Source organism: Carassius auratus, unplaced genomic scaffold (genome assembly GCF_003368295.1).
Source record: "Carassius auratus strain Wakin unplaced genomic scaffold, ASM336829v1 scaf_tig00006723, whole genome shotgun sequence".
Classification (NCBI taxonomy): domain Eukaryota; kingdom Metazoa; phylum Chordata; class Actinopteri; order Cypriniformes; family Cyprinidae; genus Carassius; species Carassius auratus.
This window is the reverse complement of record NW_020523783.1, coordinates 17842-38764: the sequence shown is the minus strand read 5'-3', so window position 1 is coordinate 38764 and position 20923 is coordinate 17842. Positions and strand designations below refer to the sequence as shown.

Below are 20923 nucleotides of genomic sequence, written 5' to 3'. Positions count from 1 at the left end.
TAACCTGTGAAACACGCATGCAAAGTTAAGAAATGATACTCACGTTTTTTCATAGCCATCAGGCTGAAAACAAGGATCCCAACCAAAATCCCTCGGGCCCCTGGGATCAACAATACGGCCCTGAAAATAAATTATTAGAATTGTTGGAGGTAGGAATAAAAACCTGCATGCTTTAGTGTTCAACAAAACACATTTATAAATACTACCCGTCAAAGATTTGTGGTCAGCAAGATTTTTTTGAAAGAAGCGAATGCTTGTAATCAGCCAAAAAAGTGACATCAAAGGCATTTATAATGTTGCAATAGATTTAATATCAAATAAATGATGAACTTTCAGTTTGTCAAGAAAATCAAAAAAAAAAAAAAAAAAAAAGGAATAGCTTACCACAAAAAATATTAAGCAGCACAACTATGGTAACAATTGATGATAACAATGTGACAACACTAATAATAAATGTTTTGAACTGCAAATGATATCTGAATCTGTAATGATGCTGAAAAATTTAAAACAGAAAACCATAAATATAAGTTATTTAAAATTGTAATAATATTTCACTATAATGCTGGTTTTAGTTTATTTCTGATGCTCAGTGTATGAACCACTACATCATGTCTCTGATGGGACGGGGAGTTAATAGACATGCTCACCTCGGTTATTCCTCTGAACAGCTGGACTGGCTTGTCTTTTCCAGCACAGAAAGCAAATGTACACAGAGCCCAGGCAGATTTATCTTCAAAACCTGCTAGCAATTTATACAGTCCTACAAACATAAAGAAAGCAGCTCGTTTTGCCTCTGCATTCAATATGGCTCCTTAAGAGATAAAGCTGAAATAAAAATAACAACAATTCGAAAAGAATAAAAACAAAAATGGAAAGACTGACTAAAATAACAGTATTCAGTAGTAACCTAAATCTATATTACAGTGTCTTACCTTCTGGCTTCAGTTATCCAAGAACCATTTTCTGTGGAGGGAAAAAACATTATAACGAATATAAAATGTATTGAATGCACTGTGCAGTATACTTACACATTACACCATATCACTGTTTTATATTTACAGAATTTAAAGGCGCTAGAGCGACTCACATGTAAGGTCCTGGTAGTCCTCCTAGGCCCTGAAGCACAGACAGGTGTCCTCCACCAGCACTGGCCCGTCCACCTTCACACAAACACACAACATCATCATCATCATGTCTGAGACTTCAGCAAAAAGGGTGTTCAGTTTACAAACCTGCATTGCTGCTTCTTTGACATTTCTGTATAGAAATATCATCTGGTTCCCTTGATATTCAGGCACTGGAAGAGAAGCCACAATCACATCACAAATACAGCCACAGGCATGCTTGATATTGTGAGTCAACAAAGCAGAAGAATACTAGCCAGATACTTACAATCAATCTTCTTGGAAATCAGTTTGTAGGGAAATTTGTCCCCAAGGATCTGAACCACCTGTGTGAACAGGAAAGTATTAGATTTGATAGGCAGGTTCAACGGGTATAAATCATTTTGATTATCGAGAAATAAATAACAGTAATCCATGTTTCACATGTGTTCAAAGGGATGACACTTTCAGCCACTGCAAGAGAAGCTGGTCTTTCTGAATCTGTGATTTCTCCAATATTGCAGGTTTACAGTGAAACTAATTCACTGAGTCCCCTAAATCAGTTGATCATCCATGTAAGAAAAATGCATGAGAACCACTAGGCGGATTGGAGGATTGAGGATTGGACTTGGCATTTCACTGTTTATTAAAGTTTCCCAAAACAGATCTCTCAGTGTTTTCGCAGCATGTGAGCAGAGACTATTCATTCACTCTTATTCACATTTTGTTCTCCGTTGTATTAAAATTGGATGATTTGTAACCGACCAATATTTTTACACACGCCACACTCTTACCTCTTCCAATTTTTTCGCGTTCCCGGTAACGAACACCACAGCTCTACCGGTAGGTACTGCCATGCTTCAGCCGGTTTCCGACAGACGACACACACTGACGGAACTGTAAAACATTCGGCTCTGTCACGCCATAAACCAATCGTATTCATTGATCTGAAATTTCCACCAATCAGTGAACATTTACGCCTCACTCTAGACACGCCCCCTCATTGACTGACCAATCGCTGGATGCTCAATGCCGTCCTTCTGTAAAATCACCTCGGGTGGAAAACACGCAAAACGTGGGAGAGCGTCCTCACATGTCAACGACTGCAGAATATAAATAATATCAGAAGTGTTTGACTATTAAAGTACTAAGTGAATTAGCTTAATCGGCCTGAGAGAAAGATTATAATTCATCTAATAAATCAGAATTGAGCAGGAGTTGGAGGATCGGATCCTTAAGCATGAGTTTACTGCCTCGCACCGCCCGAGGAGTTCAGCTCCGCGGATTACTGGGAGCGCTTTTTCCGTAAAAGAGGAGAGAAGGCTTTCGAGTGGTACGGAGACTACAACTCCCTCTGCGGCGTGCTGCATAAATACATTAAACCTCGTGATAAGGTAAGAAGACATCGTGAGCACCAGATCAGCCTAATAGAAGGATCCCATGACCATGAAGACTGGAGTAATGGTGCTAAGATTCAGCTTTTCCATCGCATGAATACATTACATCTGAAAATATATTAAATTAGAATCGTGTTGTTTTAAATTGTAATGAGGTTTCAGAGTTTCGGCTTTTTTGTTGTATTTTTTTTATTATCAAATACCAACCCGAAACGAAATATTTTATTTTTATTTTAGAAGAATTGTACAGGTTGATCTGTTCTTATCCCTCTTACAAATGAAGTAAGTTTTTAAATATATTATTTAAGTGGTTCAAACCGATTTTCAAGCCAGTATTGTGAACTGGAGCAACTGGTTCATTAAAAATTTGATTCTACTGAATGATTCATATATATTAAACATCATGTAGAAATTAGAGTTAGGATTGTACCTCTTGTTCTCTGGCGCAGGTGTTGGTGGTGGGCTGTGGTAACTCGGAGCTGAGTGAGCAGCTCTATGATGTTGGCTACCGTCAGTTAACCAACATTGACATCAGCGAGACGGTGGTGTCTCACATGAACCAGAGGAATGCAGAGCACCGTCCTGACCTGACCTTCCGGCAGCTGGATGCCACCCAGACGGGCTTTGAGAGCGGGAGCTTTCAGGCAGCTCTGGATAAGGGCACGCTTGATGCCATGGCTTCAGAAGAGGACGGGGCACTTGCGGGCAGGATGCTGGCAGAAGTTGGCAGAGTTTTGGCTGTGGGGGGCCGGTACGTCTGCATAACTTTAGCCCAGGAGAATATCATAAAGCTGGCTGTGGAACATTTCGCCCAGGGCTGGGCTGTACGAATTCATTGTCTTAGTGGACAGCAGAACGAAGAGTCTGATTCCTCCTTCGCCCTCCCCGTATTCGTTCTGGTCTGCACCAAATTCCGCCAAGCGCCCCCGTTTGCAGTGCTTGAGTTGTGTCAGGGGGAGGATGGCGCTCCTGTTAGACTTGCGTCAGTACCAGAGCTGTTGTCCGCTGTGAAGGAGAGACAGGCCTACAATCTAATGCTGCATAAGCTCAGAGGAGGAACAGACGCTGACAGCACACCGTCCCTCACGCTGTGCCATGCAGCCACCGGCCGGCCGCGATACACTCTGACCGTGCAGGACAGCCTGCCTTCTGCCAAGCTGCCACGGAGTAATCACTTCGCCATCTTTATCGGTGGAGCATTTGGTTCTTTTGCATTTTCAATGTGATGATCACTGTAATCATAAGTGTAGTTACCTATATACATAGTGCAGCAGTCAAATTTCGGTTAACTTTTTTTCTAATGAATGCATTTTTATTTTTAGTTCCTCAGGGCCGTGAGTCTGATTGGTTATATGGCTCTGCTGAAGGTCGGTCTCAATTGGCATCCAGTGCAAAATTCAGACGCCTGGTCATTGTGGCGATGCATCGAGATCAGGAGTATGAGGACATGCAGGCCGTCCAATCAGAGCTCTCTCCAATGGTGATGGAACTCGCTCCTCCTGGAATGCCAGCCAGTCAGCAGGTGCTCAGGAATCAAATGCATCTGTGTTACACTTTATCTTGTCCTCATTCCTCACTCACATTTCCTCTGGTACAGGTGCCGTTCCTGTCTGTGGGAGGAGATCTGGGGTGGAGGGAAGTCATCGGACGAGGGGTTAGCGCTTTGACCGGAGAGTATTCTGTGGAGGATGTGAGAGGAGAGGACGGTCACCTCTATCGCAGGCTCATCTTCATGAACAATTCCCAGCTGGTGCAGTCAGAGAGCAGACTGCGGTCTGCCGCCACAGGTGTGGAACCGCTGTGTTTCAATTCTGGAAGGTTTATAGAACAACTGGAGATTTATTTCAGTGTTTGGTCTCTTTTGCTAGCATCTTCTGGTCATAAAAAGAAGAACAAGAAAAAATCCAAACCATCCGTTTCTGAAGCCCCTGCTTTAACCGGGGTTAAAGATCGCATCGTGGACAGAGGTTTTCTTTGCTGTACGCACCATGAAGTCATGGTGGCGGGTTTAGCCATGTTAGGAATGGATGCAATCAATAATAAAGGTAAGTGTGCTGCTAACATTAAAAAGCTTAGTGAAAGTGCTTTGTGAAGTTTTCAATTCAAAAGGAGTGGTCTCATTTAACTTGTATAGCCATATCCCGGCTAAATACACATACAATAATACATTACCGTTCAAAAGTTTGAGTTCGATATTATTTTTTTGAAAGAAGGGTGTTTTATGTTTCCTAAGGCTGTAAAAATAAATAACATCCGCATAAAAGTTTGTAGTCTTTGTGTTATGTTGCAAAGTATGATAGCTTTGTGTATGGAACAGAATAGAAATGTTGCCCTTCCCTAAATCGTGTCAATATTTCGTTACGCAAGTAGGTGGCGACAAATGACTGATCATTGAATCATTCATTCAAGCGATTTGTTCAAAAAAGCTGATTCATTCAAGTTAGGTCATTGACTCGTTCATTCAAACAGAACTTTTCACAAATAATTCTAGATAATTGTAAAATAGACTGCAGCATTTAACGTTTTGTCAGAATCTCTAATAAATTACGGTATTTTGTTCTTAGTGTCTAATTTTCCAGAATGGTGCAGCTTCACTAGCACGTATCCAGTGCAGTAGATCGATACAATAAGATTAGATTAGGTTCAACTTTATTTTCATTATGCAGAGTACAAGTACAGAGCTAATGAAATGCAGTTAGCATCTAACCAGAAGTGCAAGAATATAGTGTTTTATCTACATAAAAGTGCAGAGTAAGTGAAGCTTACAGTGGACTTGCTATATACAGTACTGAGCAGAGTATATACAGAATATAAATAGGAATGCAATGTAGGGATTGTATGTACATTATATGAACAGCAGCAACTTGAGAACAGTGGTAATAAATACAGTTGGATGAGTGTGCAAAAGTATTGTTAAACAATGTATTCTATGCAAAATAACAGTCGTGCATGAATCATACGTTTTACCACTGTTATGGTGTTCGCATTAGTTTTGATTAGTCTGGCACATGTTCTCCAACAGATCACCCGGTGTCCGTGTTACTGGTGGGACTAGGTGGTGGTGGTTTACCCCAGTTTGTGCATGACTTTGTGCCGTGTGCACGGGTTGAGGTGGTTGAACTGGACCCAGCTGTGCTGGAAGTGGCTCAGTCCTGGTTCGGATTTCACATGGATGAGAGGCTGAAAGTTATACTTGGAGACGGACTGGAGCACATCAAAACTCTGGAGAGTAAGGGTGAGAAAACATCTAGATTTATTCATTCTAATACGCTTTTGACTTCAAGGCTTTGTAGTTGAAGGCCCCATGCCTTTTCCATTTGTTCGTGATTTACTGTATAGAGATAAAGAGTTTTAAAAATATGTTTACTTTCAATTTGACAGTTTAAGAGCTTGGCATATTCTTTCTCTAAAGTGAAAAAAAAAAAAAAGTGAGTGAAAGTGAAGTGAAAAAGTGAAGTGAAATTCAGCCAAGTATGGTGACCCATACTCAGAATTTGTGCTCTGCATTTAACCCATCCGAAGTGCACACACACAACTCTACTATATTATCTACTTTGTTACTATATCTACTATATTATTTTTCTGCACTCATATAGGAGGACATTCTTTTGATGTCATAATGTTTGACGTTGACAGCAAAGACACAACCCTGGGCATGAGCTGCCCTCCGTCTGCCTTTGTAGAAACATCACTTCTGAAGAAAGTTTACAGCTTATTAACCCCTCGAGGTAAGCACTTAGTGTTGTATGATCAGTTTTGATACTTTGAAAGTTCAGATGTTGAGATATTTTGTATATTCCCATGATCACTCTTCTTTTCTTTCCCCCACAGGACTGTTCATGTTGAACCTAGTGTGTCGTGACTCGGCTCTGAGGAAGTCAGTTCTCGAGCGTGTTCAAGCCGTGTTCCCGTGTGTGTTCTCTCGTGGAATCGAGGGTGAAGTCAACGAGGTGCTGCTGTGTTGCAGAAGTGCAGGAGAGGGACACAAACCTCACAGCATTTCACAAACATTACAGCAGACAGCAAAAGACCTGCAGAAGACACTACGTGCCAACACCCAGAATGCACCATGTGTGCCTCAAATAGACATTACTGCAATGTTGAATGACCTGAAAGTTATCTAAAGTTTGAGAAAAGATGGAGCGAAAACTAAAACTAAAATAAATGGCTGTTTGACCTCAAAAATGTGTATCATTTTTAAGGTTAAGAAATTAATTTAGCTATGTTGCCATATCTTTGACTAAATGGCATACAGCCTGTTCATTTTGCAGATTATTCTGGAAAAAACAAAACACCTGCTTAGAAAGGAAGGAATCATCTGACTGATATTTAAAGCAACCATCACAGTATGTTTAGACATTGTGTAGCATTTAGGGAAAATTCCTTCTGAAATAAATTCAGCCCTTTGAAAGAACACAGCAAAATAATGTCAAATGTTTAAACATATATTGTGTATATATATGAAAACTATAGCAACATTTATCATTGATGATCAAAATCTAAATGGAAAGACCATCATCAATAGACATTTAAAGACTCAAATTATTATCAAAACAAAGCGCAAAATCATTGCACTTTATAGGACAAATAATGACGACTACACTTTATGTTCAGATAAAAATAAGAGTCCCTGCTAGGGTCAGTACATTAAAAATAAGCATACTTGAAGATGAGTCAGTTTTCACTCAGAAATTGCTGATCAACTTTAGAAATAATTACAAAAAATTATTTACTGCAAATTAAATACTGCAAAACAAACAAACAAAAAAAAAACATTCAGTTTAGAGGTAGAAAGACTGAAATACTGTTTTCTTTTTAAAATAATATTTTTTGCAAAAACTCCAAAATTGATATATTATTGACAACTTAAAAATATCATTTTTATAGTGTACATTTTATCTTGGATCGGTTTCAAGTTTAAACAAACATAAAAATGGAAAAGAAAACGCTGTTGTCTCATTCATCTTATTCTTTCAAAGTAACGGTCCTTTCTGTTGAGAAGTGTTTTATAGTCATATATCAGTTATGTTCAGGTAATGTAAGGTTTTAGGAAGTCTTTACTCACTGACAGAAATATAAATGAACTGTACTCTTGTATAGTGAAATGCGCTGTAGAATTTATACAGAAGCAACCTATCTGGCAACCCTGTGTGTAGTGTTATTTTTACCTGGTGAGTCTATTGTACTGAAATGAGGGTGGATGTCCCCTACAGTGTCATGAACTGAGGGGTGGCGGCCGGGCCATAAAAACAAACTAAATGATAAACATAGCAGCTAGCTACTATAGAAGTACATAACTATCTTAGTTTGATATTAAAGTATGGAAACAATTCTAAATATAGAATTTAGCTTTGTTTATACCTGTTTGTTTTGATTTTGTGTGTGTGTGTGCTGCTTCGTATCCTTCTGTGTGTTTGGTGTTAAAATATCACAGTTTTTTTTACTTAATTTAAAGGTCCTTTGGAACGCTAATTTAATTTATACTGATGTGATTTCATAATTTTTTTTACTTTCATTGAATTGAACTGAGTCGTAAGAGTAACCAGTCGGATTAGAGGTTTGTGTTTGTACATATTATAATATGAAGATCCACCTGCTGCTGTGGTTGAAACGCGCTGCCCCGCGCGTCACTTCTTACTTTATCAAACTTCAGATATTTAATATTTTTGTACCTCATACGTTTGTGTGCCATAAATAATAATAATAATAATAATAATAAACATTTTTTATAGAATTTTTAATGTACCTCCAGATTCTTAAGAGAGGAGCGGAGTCTGAGCGTGCACGCGCAAGCGCACTCAACGAGCGGACAGTTGTCTGTCAGGTTTCGACCACAAGTTGAGTTCAGGAGTTAACGAGTGGTTATAACACTCTTGACTTCCACTGGAGATAGTTCATGTGGTTTCTTTATATGTCGCATTGTAAGTTAATTGCGCGCCTGTCAGGACCAAACGTTCAGAACTCACTTCAGGTGATTTAACTGCCTGCGGTAACGGTTTACAGACGTTGTTAGTATGTTCTTTATGTATACTTAGTAATTAAAAGAAGAAGAAAAAAAACGTATTTTGAAGTTACACCGTATAATTTTTTAATCAGAATAGTATGTCTAGGGAAGAAAAAAAGTTGGCATGATGTTTCTCAATTTCAGTTTTTTTAATATAGCAAAGCAGAATTGTCCGGTCGCGCGCCGGATCCTCACCGCTCCGTATCCATGGGGAACCGGGGGATGGAGGAGCTGATCCCGCTGGTGAACCGGCTGCAGGACGTCTTCAGTGCCATCGGACAGAGCTGTGACCTGGACCTGCCGCAGATCGCAGTGGTCGGGGGTCAGAGCGCAGGCAAAAGCTCCGTCCTGGAAAATTTCGTGGGCAGGTGGGTTATGAGACCGTCATAGCTGCGCGCTACAGTTGTTTATTATAATTAATAGTTCAGTTTAACATATCAGATTAGCGAAGATGTTATACATGTAATGAGTATTGGTCAAACCATGTGTTTTAGCCTAACGTTACCTGATTGGTAGATATCGGGGTGACTGAAGGCTTGTGTCAGAATTCTATCATTGCGTGGCCACGTGCACATGATGGTGATAAACTGATTAATCAGCTCGTGATGTTCAGTCGAGTCACTTCTCTGCAGAGACACTGAACTGTATCGCTGAAGCAGGTGCAGATGTTCTCATTTTAGCCGGGAGCAGTCACTACCTCTTCCTCCGTCTGTCTAATGGCCCGCCAAGCCACTGTCCGTGATCTATGCAGAATCTGAAGATTTTCTTAGTTTTCTCTGGACTATATGGATCATTAAAACAAGCTGGCAACTAATTTTTCAAAGACCCCCCCCCCCCCCCCCCCAACCCCCTGTATCTGATTGGTCCCTTAATAGATGTGACAGATTTTCCCATGGTTTAGATTTGTTAAGGGACGCCATTTCAAATGTCACTTTTTTATCTCTTGAGATAAAACTGCCTGATGTACTATAAAAGCCTCTGTAACTTTCCAAACTCAAGACAAGATTCATAAATGATTCATTTGAAGCAGTGCTCTGCTCTGATTTGTCAGATGGCCTAGTCCTTTGTGATTGGTCTATTATCCACTTTTAAACCCTAAAAATGGCAAGATCATAAAGAGACATCAGAAAATTAATTTATTGCTATTTTTCATCTTAATGGGACACAAATAATACAACTTGATCATTTTTTTTTTCAAAACATGACTTTTAATATTTATTTTAATGTTTGTACCCCACAGTATACATTGCCAGTTTGGGGGTATATACATTAACTGTAAATAGAACAGATATTACAGATATTTGAGAATGGAGATATTTCCTGATATATTAAGCATGTTTGGAATTGTTTTGAATAAAAAGGACATAGGCAGGCATTATGTATTAGCCCGTGATATATAGCCATCATGGAACTGAGACTGGGATTACTGACAAGTCGTTTAGGCTGTTCAGTGTCATCTAAATACATTTATTTATTGTGTACTGTCAGCTTCACAATTTTGCAGATCATTTACATTCACAGACTACACTGCATGAAAGGTAACAGTTGAGAGTTTAAAATTACAGTTTAAAATGTTGGGTCACTGCTAGTGTCATGCTGTACAATTTGAGCAATGCTTGAGCAGGGCTATATTCTGTATTCTCAAGCCATACGATAGGAAGACCAGTCCACAATTTAAGTTACTTTTCACTGGAAATCATGCCTCTCTAGTTAAAATGTGCAGTGGGGACTGATTTAAGGACTCCAACACAAATTTATGAAAATAAGGTGACTAAGAAGGACCAGTTAGTCCTGTCTGATGTCACTCATCCATTGTGGAATGGAGTGGAATAATTTATTCAGTAGAATGAACTTCAATTGTGCAGTAATTTGATGGCCTATTTAGAAGTCATGCACAGGAAATAATGAGTATCCATAGCAATGAGTATGAATGGAGAGCCGTGCACCCTCAGCCATCTGCTATCTCAGGATCACTACCAGTCAGTGGAACACCAGAGATGCCTGGAGAAATGGATTAGTGAAAATAGATCGAACTTTGAGAGGGAGCATAGTGCTTGGGTTTAGAACAATAAGTAGTTGATTTTTACATGGCCAGTAGAAGACATTTAAAAATTAAAAGATCAAATTTAGCTGAAGGGTTTGGAATCTTTCTTTATGAAGAACTTCCCAGTTTCTCACTCTGGTTTACATTACATTTGCATTTAAAAAAAATGGAAAACTGTATTTATCTTGGCATAGTTTGAATAATACCAGTTCTGTACTTGGAAATTACATATTGTGAGCCTCAAGCAACATTGTTTCCTCCTTATGTAAATCTTGCATGCAAAAGACCACAAAAAATAGGCAATTCAGAACATAACACCGACTGTGTCAACATTTCAACATTTGCATACACCCGCCCATATTCTATGTCAGCTGCCAGCCGAACCTGCACAGCCAAATCATCAGAAGTTCTGCAGCTATTGTGAAGAAACAAGTGAGGATAATAGCGAAAACAAACACTCTACAAGCTTAAAACAAAAAAAGTGACATACAGCCAAGTATAGTGACCCATACTCAGAATTTGTGAAATGCTGTGGTGCCCAGGGAGCAGTTTGGGGTTCGATGCCTTGCTCAAGGGAACCTAAGTCGTGGTATTGCCATCTGGAGACTCGAACCCACAACTCTAGGGTTAGGAATCATACTCTCTAAGCGCTAGGCCGCAAATTCCCCTGTTATCTATAATTAAGATATTATACATAACATAAAATACATCAGTAATACCCCCTTGTGATTTTTTAAATAGCTTGGACTAGTTTTGAAAAAGGCAGTTGCTAGCAAGTGGCCAAATGGAGCTATAAGAGTTTATCATCACACCGAACAGGTAAACTACTCACTAGTCTGCTTTTATAGCCTCATTATGTTCATAAAATGCTCTTGCAAACTATTCTAAAATGTTTTTAAAGAGTTTTTAAGAGTCGTTGGAAGTAAAGTGATTGTAACACTAAAGTCATGCAACCGTGGTGTAGTTCATTTACCTAAATACATGTCTTCTTCTTCTGATGCATGACCTTGGACACATCATCAGTGTTGTTTCCAGGAGTCACTGGGTGTTTTGGGTCTTACAACAGACACCCTCGTCCTGGCGACCCAACCAAGACTGATCAGACCCCGGCCTGTGTCCAAGTGGCATTCTGCTACCCCCACTGCTCTCCCCTCTTCAACCAGAGCCATCTGGAAGCTTTTTCTGCTGCCTTCTTGTTGTTGCCTATGGCTCTTCTTCGGTTAACACCTACTATGCCCAGCATGCCGTAGGCCTTGTTCAGGGACTGAGTTGCAAACCCCCTGCTGCCCACCTCTATTGGCATACACCTGGTCCTCCATCCGTTCCTCCGACAATCCTCCACCAGTTCTTGGTATTTCTCCCTCATTCTCTCTTTAGCTTCCTCCATTCTCTCCTCCCGAAGCACTGTCAGCTCCAACAAGATCAGTTGTTTTGTGCCTTCAGAGACCAAGATGATGATTTGGACTGGGTGATATCTGTTGAAATTTTCAGACGCCTTTCCAGGTCAACTTCAATTACCCAGTCACCCAGTCCCAGGCTTTGGTGAGTAAACCTCCAGAGCAATTTTTTCAATGCTTTCTCTGACTTTTGTCCTTCCCTGATGAAGTGAATGGCCTTGGCTGCAACTTGGGTGTGTCGCCTGTCCTTGGTCCCCTTACTGATTGCCTTAGCGATGGATTTGAGGACCTGGTCGTGGCTCCATCGATACCGGGCCTCACCCAGCGCCTTGGAGCAGCTGTTTAGGATGTGTTCTAATGTCCCTACTTTGGAACAAAAGGGGCATGCAGGTTTTTCTATTTTCCCCCATGTGCACAGGTTGAATGGATGAATCAAGAACTTGATTCTCTGGGGTTTCTACTTCCAGGTGTCCTTCCACGTGATACTTCCCTCCATTGCCTGCTCCCACTTCATCCAGGGACCTTGCTGCCACATGGCCAGTGCTCTGCTGGTTCATTCTTCTTCCTCGACTGAAGCTCTCACCTCCTCTTGTACCAGCCTCTGCTTCTCCTTTTGCTGGCAGAGTCATATCGGGTCGCTCTTAGGCTCCGAAGTCTGGCTCTGCCTTGCGCCACTGTTCCAAGGATGGCTTTGTGCTTCAGCCAAGATTCTGCTTGCTGGACTGCCTCGGCTGCCCTGCACTTCCTTCCTGTCCTCACAACTCCTCCCTGACAGAGCTAAAAGGGAGCCGGAGCTTGTTGGTTTTCCCATATAGGGAATGTTACTTAGGCTATGTGGTAGACCCAGCCGTCTATGTAGATAGCTGCTCACCTTTTGCTCAAAACCTTCTAGCAGAGTCATGGGGACCTCATAGATAAGCAGAGGTCAGAGGATTCTTGGGAGGATTCCATGCTGGGAGACCCAGGCCTTGAACCTTCTAGGGAGCCCAGACTTATCAACTGGTTGTACTGATTGTATTTAGGCTTCAAAATTCATTAAAAAAGTTGTTTAAATGTAACGATTATCATTATGAACAAAACTTGTAAGAATCGTAAACATTTGTTGGTCTCAGAGCTTATTTTCTGCAATGATCGGAAAGCCAGAGGAAAAGTCGTATTGGATTTTTGTTGAGGGAAACAGGGTAATGCTACACTCGGGTTATCATACAAAATACATAATTACTGCAGCACTTTACACCATGGATGGTTTTACCTGCACCCTGCTCCTCTCCCTGGAAGCCTTCAACTAGGTCTAATCCAGTGGGACTTCCCTCTATTTTGGGCAGTAGTTCTGTTTTAGATCTGTGCACACCCTATTTCCACTATCATCTTTATCATCCATTGTGACTTCATCTCAAGTCTGGGATTTATGGAAAACACATTTGTCCATGGAAAAGTCAAACGTTTCTCGTCATTGTGCTTTTTCATTGTGTCCTCTTTCAAAATTTATTGGATAAAGAACAAAAATCTAAGACAAACAGGCCCACACCATTGAATCAAACAGAAGCTAACAATCAGAACTATGATTGTGTTTACTTTTTGGTGTAATCAACCTAGAATAGTTTTTTTTTTTTTTTTAGATATCCCTGCACTTCAAACAGGGGTGGGGGGTATTTTAACATCACCTGTAAAGAATATCAGTGATCCAGCTGCAGTTCCTCTACTGGACTGTTTTATTTATAGACTGTACTTATGTCCTCTGCACATGCATGGAGAAAATGAACTGGTTTTGGATTATGAATTCACTACTTTATGATTATGTAAAGCTAGACTGTTTTACAACTCATTTGTAAATGTACAGGCCAGTTCAAGTTGTGTGTAAACGTGCCATAAATATCAGAGTATGAGGGTCATGAAGGGTGGGACGAGGTTTGTATTTTCACTGTAAGACTGGACCAGTCCAAGTATGCATTGACAGTCTCTGGCACTGTGCCTCAGACAGGGATAATGTCAGTGTATCATATGAGGCAAGTTATATGTGCAGGTTTTTATTTATCTTTATATATTTTTATTTTGTTAGAAGCAGAGTTTTACTTTGGCATGCATATGGATTCGATTTTATTATGTATAATTTCTTTGACATGATGGTCAATGTGATCCTTTCAGAGATTTCCTGCCAAGAGGCTCTGGAATTGTTACAAGGAGACCGCTTGTACTTCAGCTCATCAGTTCAACTTCAGGTATAAGTGATACACACAAACAAATATTTTAGTTGTAGTATGCAATTAGAGATCAGGTAACCAATCAATGACTATGTTCGGAATAGTTTGATATAATTGGGTATATGTATGCATTTATTTAAACACTAAATTGGATTAAAAAATATATTTTTTAAATAGATTCCACTCCCTGTATTGAATTTACCACTGAATGGTCTCATGTGACAACAGTGAAGGATACTACTTTTTGGTTGGGCTTTTACTACAGACCTAGACAAAGTATAATAACCAACAAACAATCCAAAATTTAAAACATAATAACACAATAAAAACACACACATTCAAAAAATAACAATTTAACCAATTGTGTAAACTAAATAAAATAATGATCACAAAGCCAGTTGAAAGCAACATTCATTTTATTCCATTTAAGGCTTTAAAATTATGTTGTTAAATCCGTCCATAACTCCTTTTACTGAAAATGGTGACTACCCAAAAGCTGATCTACATCTTATTAAGTTAAGTACTAAGTACACTTCTCTTACTATGATCATGAATACATTATATATATATATATATATATATATATATATATATATATATATATATATATATATATATATAATACCATGTCATTGACTTCTATCCATTATACTCCGGGCTGTTTATATAGAGACAGTGTTGGTGTAGTAACAGATTGAGGAATTTGTCTCCAAATAGTCACAATATACAAAGAAAAACGAAACACCTTGCATTCAGAGACTTCTTGTCTTCTTGTATATATTAGGATTAATTATACAAAAGTTGCTAATCCATTATTCCACCTACCTTTTTCTATTTGATTTAAGTCAATCAAGTCGCTTTTGGTAATAATATTCTGCACAGGTTAGCATCCAATATCATGTGGCATATGGAGGATGTACACTGAACACTAGAGGACAGTGTCTCCTGTGTTGAGATTAGAAGCAGGCCGTGTATGGAGAGTGGAGAATTGTCAGATCTTTGAAATGCATGAATTACAAACCATTGAGCTGTCAGTTCCCTTAAGGGCTATCATTTTCTGCTCTCTCTAATTCATACTTTCCATTCTCCATCGCAGAGCATGCCGAGTTTCTGCACTGTAAAGGAAAGAGGTTTACAGACTTTGATGATGTTCGACAGGAGATCAAAGCAGAGACAGACAGAGTCACAGGAACAAATAAGGGCATATCCTCCATTCCCATCAACCTTTGTATCTGCTCTCAAAATGGTATTATTGTCAGAAAACAAGTGATTCACTTTAGATACATTAATGCTCATATGCTCACAAAGGCTGCATTCATCATTTTATAATCAACCCTCTATCCACACTTTGGCAATTGAATCGCCATTGGATAGTAAATTTTTAAGTTTACTCACCAGACTATGTTGGCTGTATGTCACATCACTTTTTTTTTTTTTTTTTTTTTTTTAATGGCACAGGTTTTAAATATCTGAAAGTACACTCTTAACATCAGTCAATCAAGCATTATTATAGGATAATCAGTTATTATTTAATGATAGAACAGTAGTAATTAGAATTAAAACTTGATAACAATGTATTAATGCATATTAGTCATTTTAACTGAACTGACTGGTGGTGGTGCTTTTTGGTCATTCTGTGTTTCTGTAAAAAAAATTGGGAAAAAACAAATAAAAATAATGATAAGTTAATGATACGAATTATACTAATAAGCACTAAGGATGAATGAGCTGCTGGATTCATGAATATTAATCAGGTTGTGTGCGTTCGCTTAAACAAAGTTCTTAAACTGAGGAATTCCAAAGGAACGCCGTTATTTTGACAAGAAAATACAACAAAGAATATCGTTTACATGTCAATTCTCTCTCTCTCTCTCTCTGCGTATGTGTGAGAGAAAGTGACGGCAGTATTCGTGCCTTAACACTAAAGTTTGTTAAGTCAAATAGGTGTGCTTTTGCATCCATTCAGATGAACTGAAAAAATTCACAGATCATTTGAAGGAGTGTTCGGCGAGTGAAAATATTTGTGCTAAATTTATACTTAGCCTCCAACTCACACAACTGGTGAATAAAATCTGAGAATTGATTAGCCATTAGCTAATATTAGACATAATTTAGTCGCCAGAGTGAAGATTTTGTCACATATGAGAGTGATTTAGGGTACTTTCACAACTCTAGTTCAGTTCATTTGGTCCGGACCAAAGGCAAACAATTATACATTGTAGCATTTTTAGCTTTTTTGGTTCCTTTTCACACCACACTGATTGTTGATTAAGAGGAAAAGCCAGCAAACAACACAAAGACAACACAACTATAGAGAGACGACTGCGCGGGCTGGTTTTGTCCTTGGCCATAATCTATTACATTGTTTGTGTACACCACAATATGCAAAAAATACATTTCTATAATGAAGCGCGGATGCGGCTTGAAAACAACGTTCTAATGGAGTGCAAACGGCGAGCGGGCCTCGCTCGTAACTTCAAGTGTAGGCGGGCTTTAATTCTTCTTAACTCTGACATGTTCATGGTCATCTGACCAAATTTCTATGAGCCTCCTCACCTCCTCACTACTCCCAAGTTTGTCCACGAGCTGCCATGCTAAAGTGCGAACTGTCAATAAACACTTCCTCATCCCTTAATGCACAGCGCAGCTGACTATAGCAGCTGGTTAAATACAAAAAGCAACTTTTTGCAGTTGGGTCTGTTCGAGGTCGGATCACTTTCTCACCAAAAACGAACCGCTCCAGAGTTCGTTTGAAAGCGTACCGAGACCACCTCTTCAAGCAGGTCTCGGTACGCTTGTTTAGTCCGCTTTTGGTGCGCACCCGAGTGCGATTGCTGCTTTCACACCTGCCCAAACGAACAGCACCAAAGGGGGAAACAAGCTCTGGTACGATTCAACCGAACTAAATGAGGCAGGTGTGAAAGCACCCTTACTCGCAATGTAGAGGGTTGAAATTTAATCAAGTCCTGTGATGTCACATTGAATTTTCAGCAGCTGATTTGATGCTTAAGAAACATTTCCTACTAATGGTAATAATGCTGATGCTTAGTATTTTTGTTTAAACCATGATCTTTTATTATGGATACTTTGATGAAAGAAATGTTACCATAAAACTATTTTTTTTAACCAAAATCTTTTGTAACATTATAAATGCCTTTTTTTTTTGTAACTTTAGCTAAATTTTGTGTTTTCTTACTGATTTCTTAAAAAGCTAAAACCAAAACAAACAAACGATAGTGAAGGTGTATTTGCTCTCCTTTTAAATCTTGTTTATGCCTCGGAGAGATCTCATTTAGATTTTTTCCGCTTTCTATAAGTGTCTCTGACCAAATATTTGTGTCTGTCTTTGTTTTTCTCTTTTTCTTTCCGTAGTTTTGAACCTCACTCTGATAGATCTTCCAGGCATCACTAAAGTGCCAGTGGGAGATCAGCCCCCTGACATTGAATACCAGATCAGAGACATGATCATGCAGTTCATCTGCAGAGAGAATTGTCTCATCCTTGCTGTCACACCCGCTAATGTGAATCTGGCTAACTCTGATGCACTTAAACTGGCCAAAGATGTGGATCCACAGGGTGAGTGGGAAAGAGTGATTAGGGTTCATATCTGTCCTCAGTTATATCCCCTCTTAGCAAACTGACATCATCATAATGTCTTTCCTTCTTGTTTTTCTTCCTGATTTGCTTGATCTTCCTTTCAGGCCATCGCACCATCGGTGTGATCACTAAGCTGGATTTGATGGACAAGGGCACAGATGTCAGAGATGTGCTGGAGAACAGGTTACTGCCACTACGCAGAGGTACAGCGCTCATGTAGAAATGTGCTGTCAGCAGAGGCCCAGTACAGTTTGGTCTAAGACCTGGGCCACTGCCAAGCAAGTCTGCTGCAGGCTATAGTGGCTAAAACAGGGCCAGGTGCAGAGTCTTCATGCTTCCTGTTGCTGCCTTAATGCATTAGACACACAGAAGTCCAGCCGTGGAGAAGGGTTAAGACACTCAAGAAATCTTATTTATACAGATCCCATACAGATTTACTTCTAGTTGTAGGACATTGACTTTTCACAGTTGGGAGCTGAATGTCCTTCAGGCATCCCTATGCTTTTTAACCAATGCATTTAGATTACTTTTCCAGTCATTTATGATTTACTGGAGAAGGTTTAAGGATAAGGAATATGATCATGAAGATTTAGCATCTTTTAAAGATAAAGACAGACTTCCTGCTAAAGGTGCTGTATGTCAGATTTTGACTCTACGGAAGCATAATTATTTAAGATATTTAAAAAAATGTTTATCTGGAAAACAATGCTACAGTCATTTATTCTCCTTTGGAAATGTGCATTCCGGGCCGGAATGATGGTCTTTGTTTTGGTTTTTGAAACCCACCCACTGCCAGTTTACCCAATTATATTTTTGCACCCCGGGTTGCCAGTTGGTGGAAAACACAGCATGTTTAACTTCATTCTTCATCAAGTGCACTCTTTCTATTTGCGTCGTCAATCTGGCAACCTGTGTGGTCAAGTCTAAGGAGAAGGGGTGGTTAAAAAAACCCTCTCCAATATTTTGAATTTGGATTTCAATACCTAATTTAAAAATGTGACATTATTATTGTCAGAGAATAATTGTAAGAAATGTAAAAAAATATTAAAGCAACTGTATGTAAGTTTGTACACCCTATTTCTAATAGGGCTTCAATATATATATAAAAATATATATCTGAAAAAGAAATTCCTCTATTTATTTCTGTTTCCCTGTTGTGACTACAGGTTATGTTGGTGTGGTAAACCGTAGTCAGAAAGACATTGAGGGAAAAAAGGACATCAGTGCAGCTCTGGCTGCAGAAAGACGGTTCTTCAAGTCACATCCTGCGTATAGACACATGGCAGACTGCATGGGCACTCTGTACTTACAGAGGCTCCTCAACCAGGTGACAAGAGAATGATACCATACAGAATATGTCTGAGATACATAGTAGCGCACAGATTAAAAATGGTAAATTATACTTTGAATGATATTTCTTCACTTTTTTAACTCCTAAACGCCTCTCCATCTTCCTAGCAACTTACCAATCACATTCGTGACACATTACCTGCATTACGCAGTCGACTACAGGGTCAGCTTCTGGCACTGGATAAAGAGGCAGAGGAGTACACGTGCTTGAACCCAGATGACCCCTCGCGAAAAAACAAGGCCTTAATAAAGTGGGTTCACATAAACACGCTCTAATTCAGATAGTAAATAAACATGCACAGAAAAACACAAACACGCTAGTCTTAACCTTTTTGCAAATAAACAAGGCTTTTGTTTACAGCCCAAGCAACAAACACATTGCAGATAAGATCAGAACTTGCCACACACACAAGCACATGATGTTGCTTTGTTGTCCAGGCTGATACATCACTTTGGGTTGGATTTTGAGAAGCGGATCAAGGGATCTGGGGATCAGGTGGACACAGTGGAGCTTTCAGGAGGAGCCAAAATCAACCGCATCTTTCATGAGCGTTTACCCTTGGAGCTGGTTAAGGTGATTTATTAAAGATGAACTGATCATTGTTATTTACTTAAACGGCATTCAGAGCTCGGAAATCAGAGCTAATGCGGATTTCCTGTTCACATACTGCTACATCAGATGGAGTTTGATGAGAAAGAAATACGAAGGGAGATCGGTTACGCCATTAAAAATATCCATGGCATCAGGTACGTCACAGATATTTATCGGCTGATTTAAAAGGGCACTCAGTCACTTTCATCGTGTTGGCCGTTATGGCAGTCGTCTTAAAAAGAAGTTCACCCAGAAATGAAAATTCTACTCACCCTCAGGTTGTTCCAAACCTGTATAATTTTCTTTCAGCTGTTAAACGCAAAAGAAGATACTTTGAAGAATGTTGGTATCCGAACAGTTGACGGTAGCCATTGACATCCAAAGTAAGGAATTTCTTCTTTTGTGTTCAGCGAAAGAAAGAAACACATACAAGTGGAAGAAGTGTAGGATGAGAGTAAATGATGATATCATTTCTTTTTTTGGGTGAACTATCCCTTTAAACTGTTTGCCAGTCTTATAAGAAAATACTATTTATATTTTCATACAAAGAGCTTCTCTGGATGTCTTCCTCTACTTCGTCTTCTCTTTTTACTTACTACAAAATATATTCAGCTTAGATGTTAATTCCCTGTACTACATTTTCTCCGCTCTTGCTGTCCAGGACAGGCCTGTTCACACCCGACATGGCATTTGAAGCCATAGTGAAGAAGCAGATTGTGAAGCTTAAAGGGCCGTGTCTCAAGTGTGTAGACATGGTGATTCAGGAGCTCATCAACACAGTACAACAGTGTACCAACAAGGTACAACATCCTCTTATACATCCTTTTATGAGTGAATGGACATACACAGACAGACATAAGTCAAAGAGTTTAATATAATTTAAAAAAAGTATATAAAATGTTTCAATTAAAGTCGAAGTGATCTTATTTTACTTTAAAAGTTAGCTAATCTTCTAACAATCTTTAATTAGCACTATGGCTATCAGTTAACATGTTCCAATAGTTTGCACAACCAAAGGGATATCAGGGGAAAAGGAAAGTCAACCGAGAACCATTTCAAATGATTCAGTCTGATTTTGGGAACTGGTTCACCCGGTACTCGTTCAAGAAAACCGGACCACACTACTTACTTCTTCTGGATCTTTCTTCTGTTTACTGATCCATCCTTGAGTTTGAACTTTTTAGCAAAACCTGCCTTGAATTTTCCCTCATTCAGAGAGCACGGCCCTTTTCTGGAGA

The 20923-nt window shown here is 39.4% G+C and overlaps 2 protein-coding genes and 1 pseudogene across 2 annotated transcripts in view; 2 read left to right on the top strand and 1 right to left on the bottom strand.

The window, feature by feature from the left end:
• Positions 1-39: 39 nt before the first annotated feature.
• On the bottom strand, positions 40-3000 carry LOC113071265 (inosine triphosphate pyrophosphatase-like; annotated as a pseudogene).
• On the top strand, positions 2139-6924 carry LOC113071264 (methyltransferase-like protein 13). The gene is given in 9 exon segments (XM_026244631.1): positions 2139-2367; positions 2369-2497; positions 2950-3691; positions 3823-4022; positions 4098-4287; positions 4369-4545; positions 5523-5735; positions 6097-6228; positions 6332-6924. Coding segments are annotated over 9 exon segments (2100 nt in total). The 5' UTR covers positions 2139-2343; the 3' UTR covers positions 6625-6924.
• Positions 6925-8679: 1755 nt separating this feature from the next.
• Positions 8680-20923, top strand: part of LOC113071263 (dynamin-2-like) — a 28439-nt gene continuing 16195 nt past the window's right edge. Inside the window, exons 1-10 of the mRNA XM_026244630.1 lie at positions 8680-8872; positions 14091-14164; positions 15243-15392; positions 17519-17722; positions 17848-17946; positions 18910-19070; positions 19202-19344; positions 19532-19667; positions 19773-19840; positions 20347-20485. Coding sequence (XP_026100415.1) covers positions 8712-8872; positions 14091-14164; positions 15243-15392; positions 17519-17722; positions 17848-17946; positions 18910-19070; positions 19202-19344; positions 19532-19667; positions 19773-19840; positions 20347-20485 — 1335 coding nt within the window. The 5' untranslated portion in view covers positions 8680-8711. The remainder of the gene's footprint in view (positions 8873-14090; positions 14165-15242; positions 15393-17518; positions 17723-17847; positions 17947-18909; positions 19071-19201; positions 19345-19531; positions 19668-19772; positions 19841-20346; positions 20486-20923) is intronic.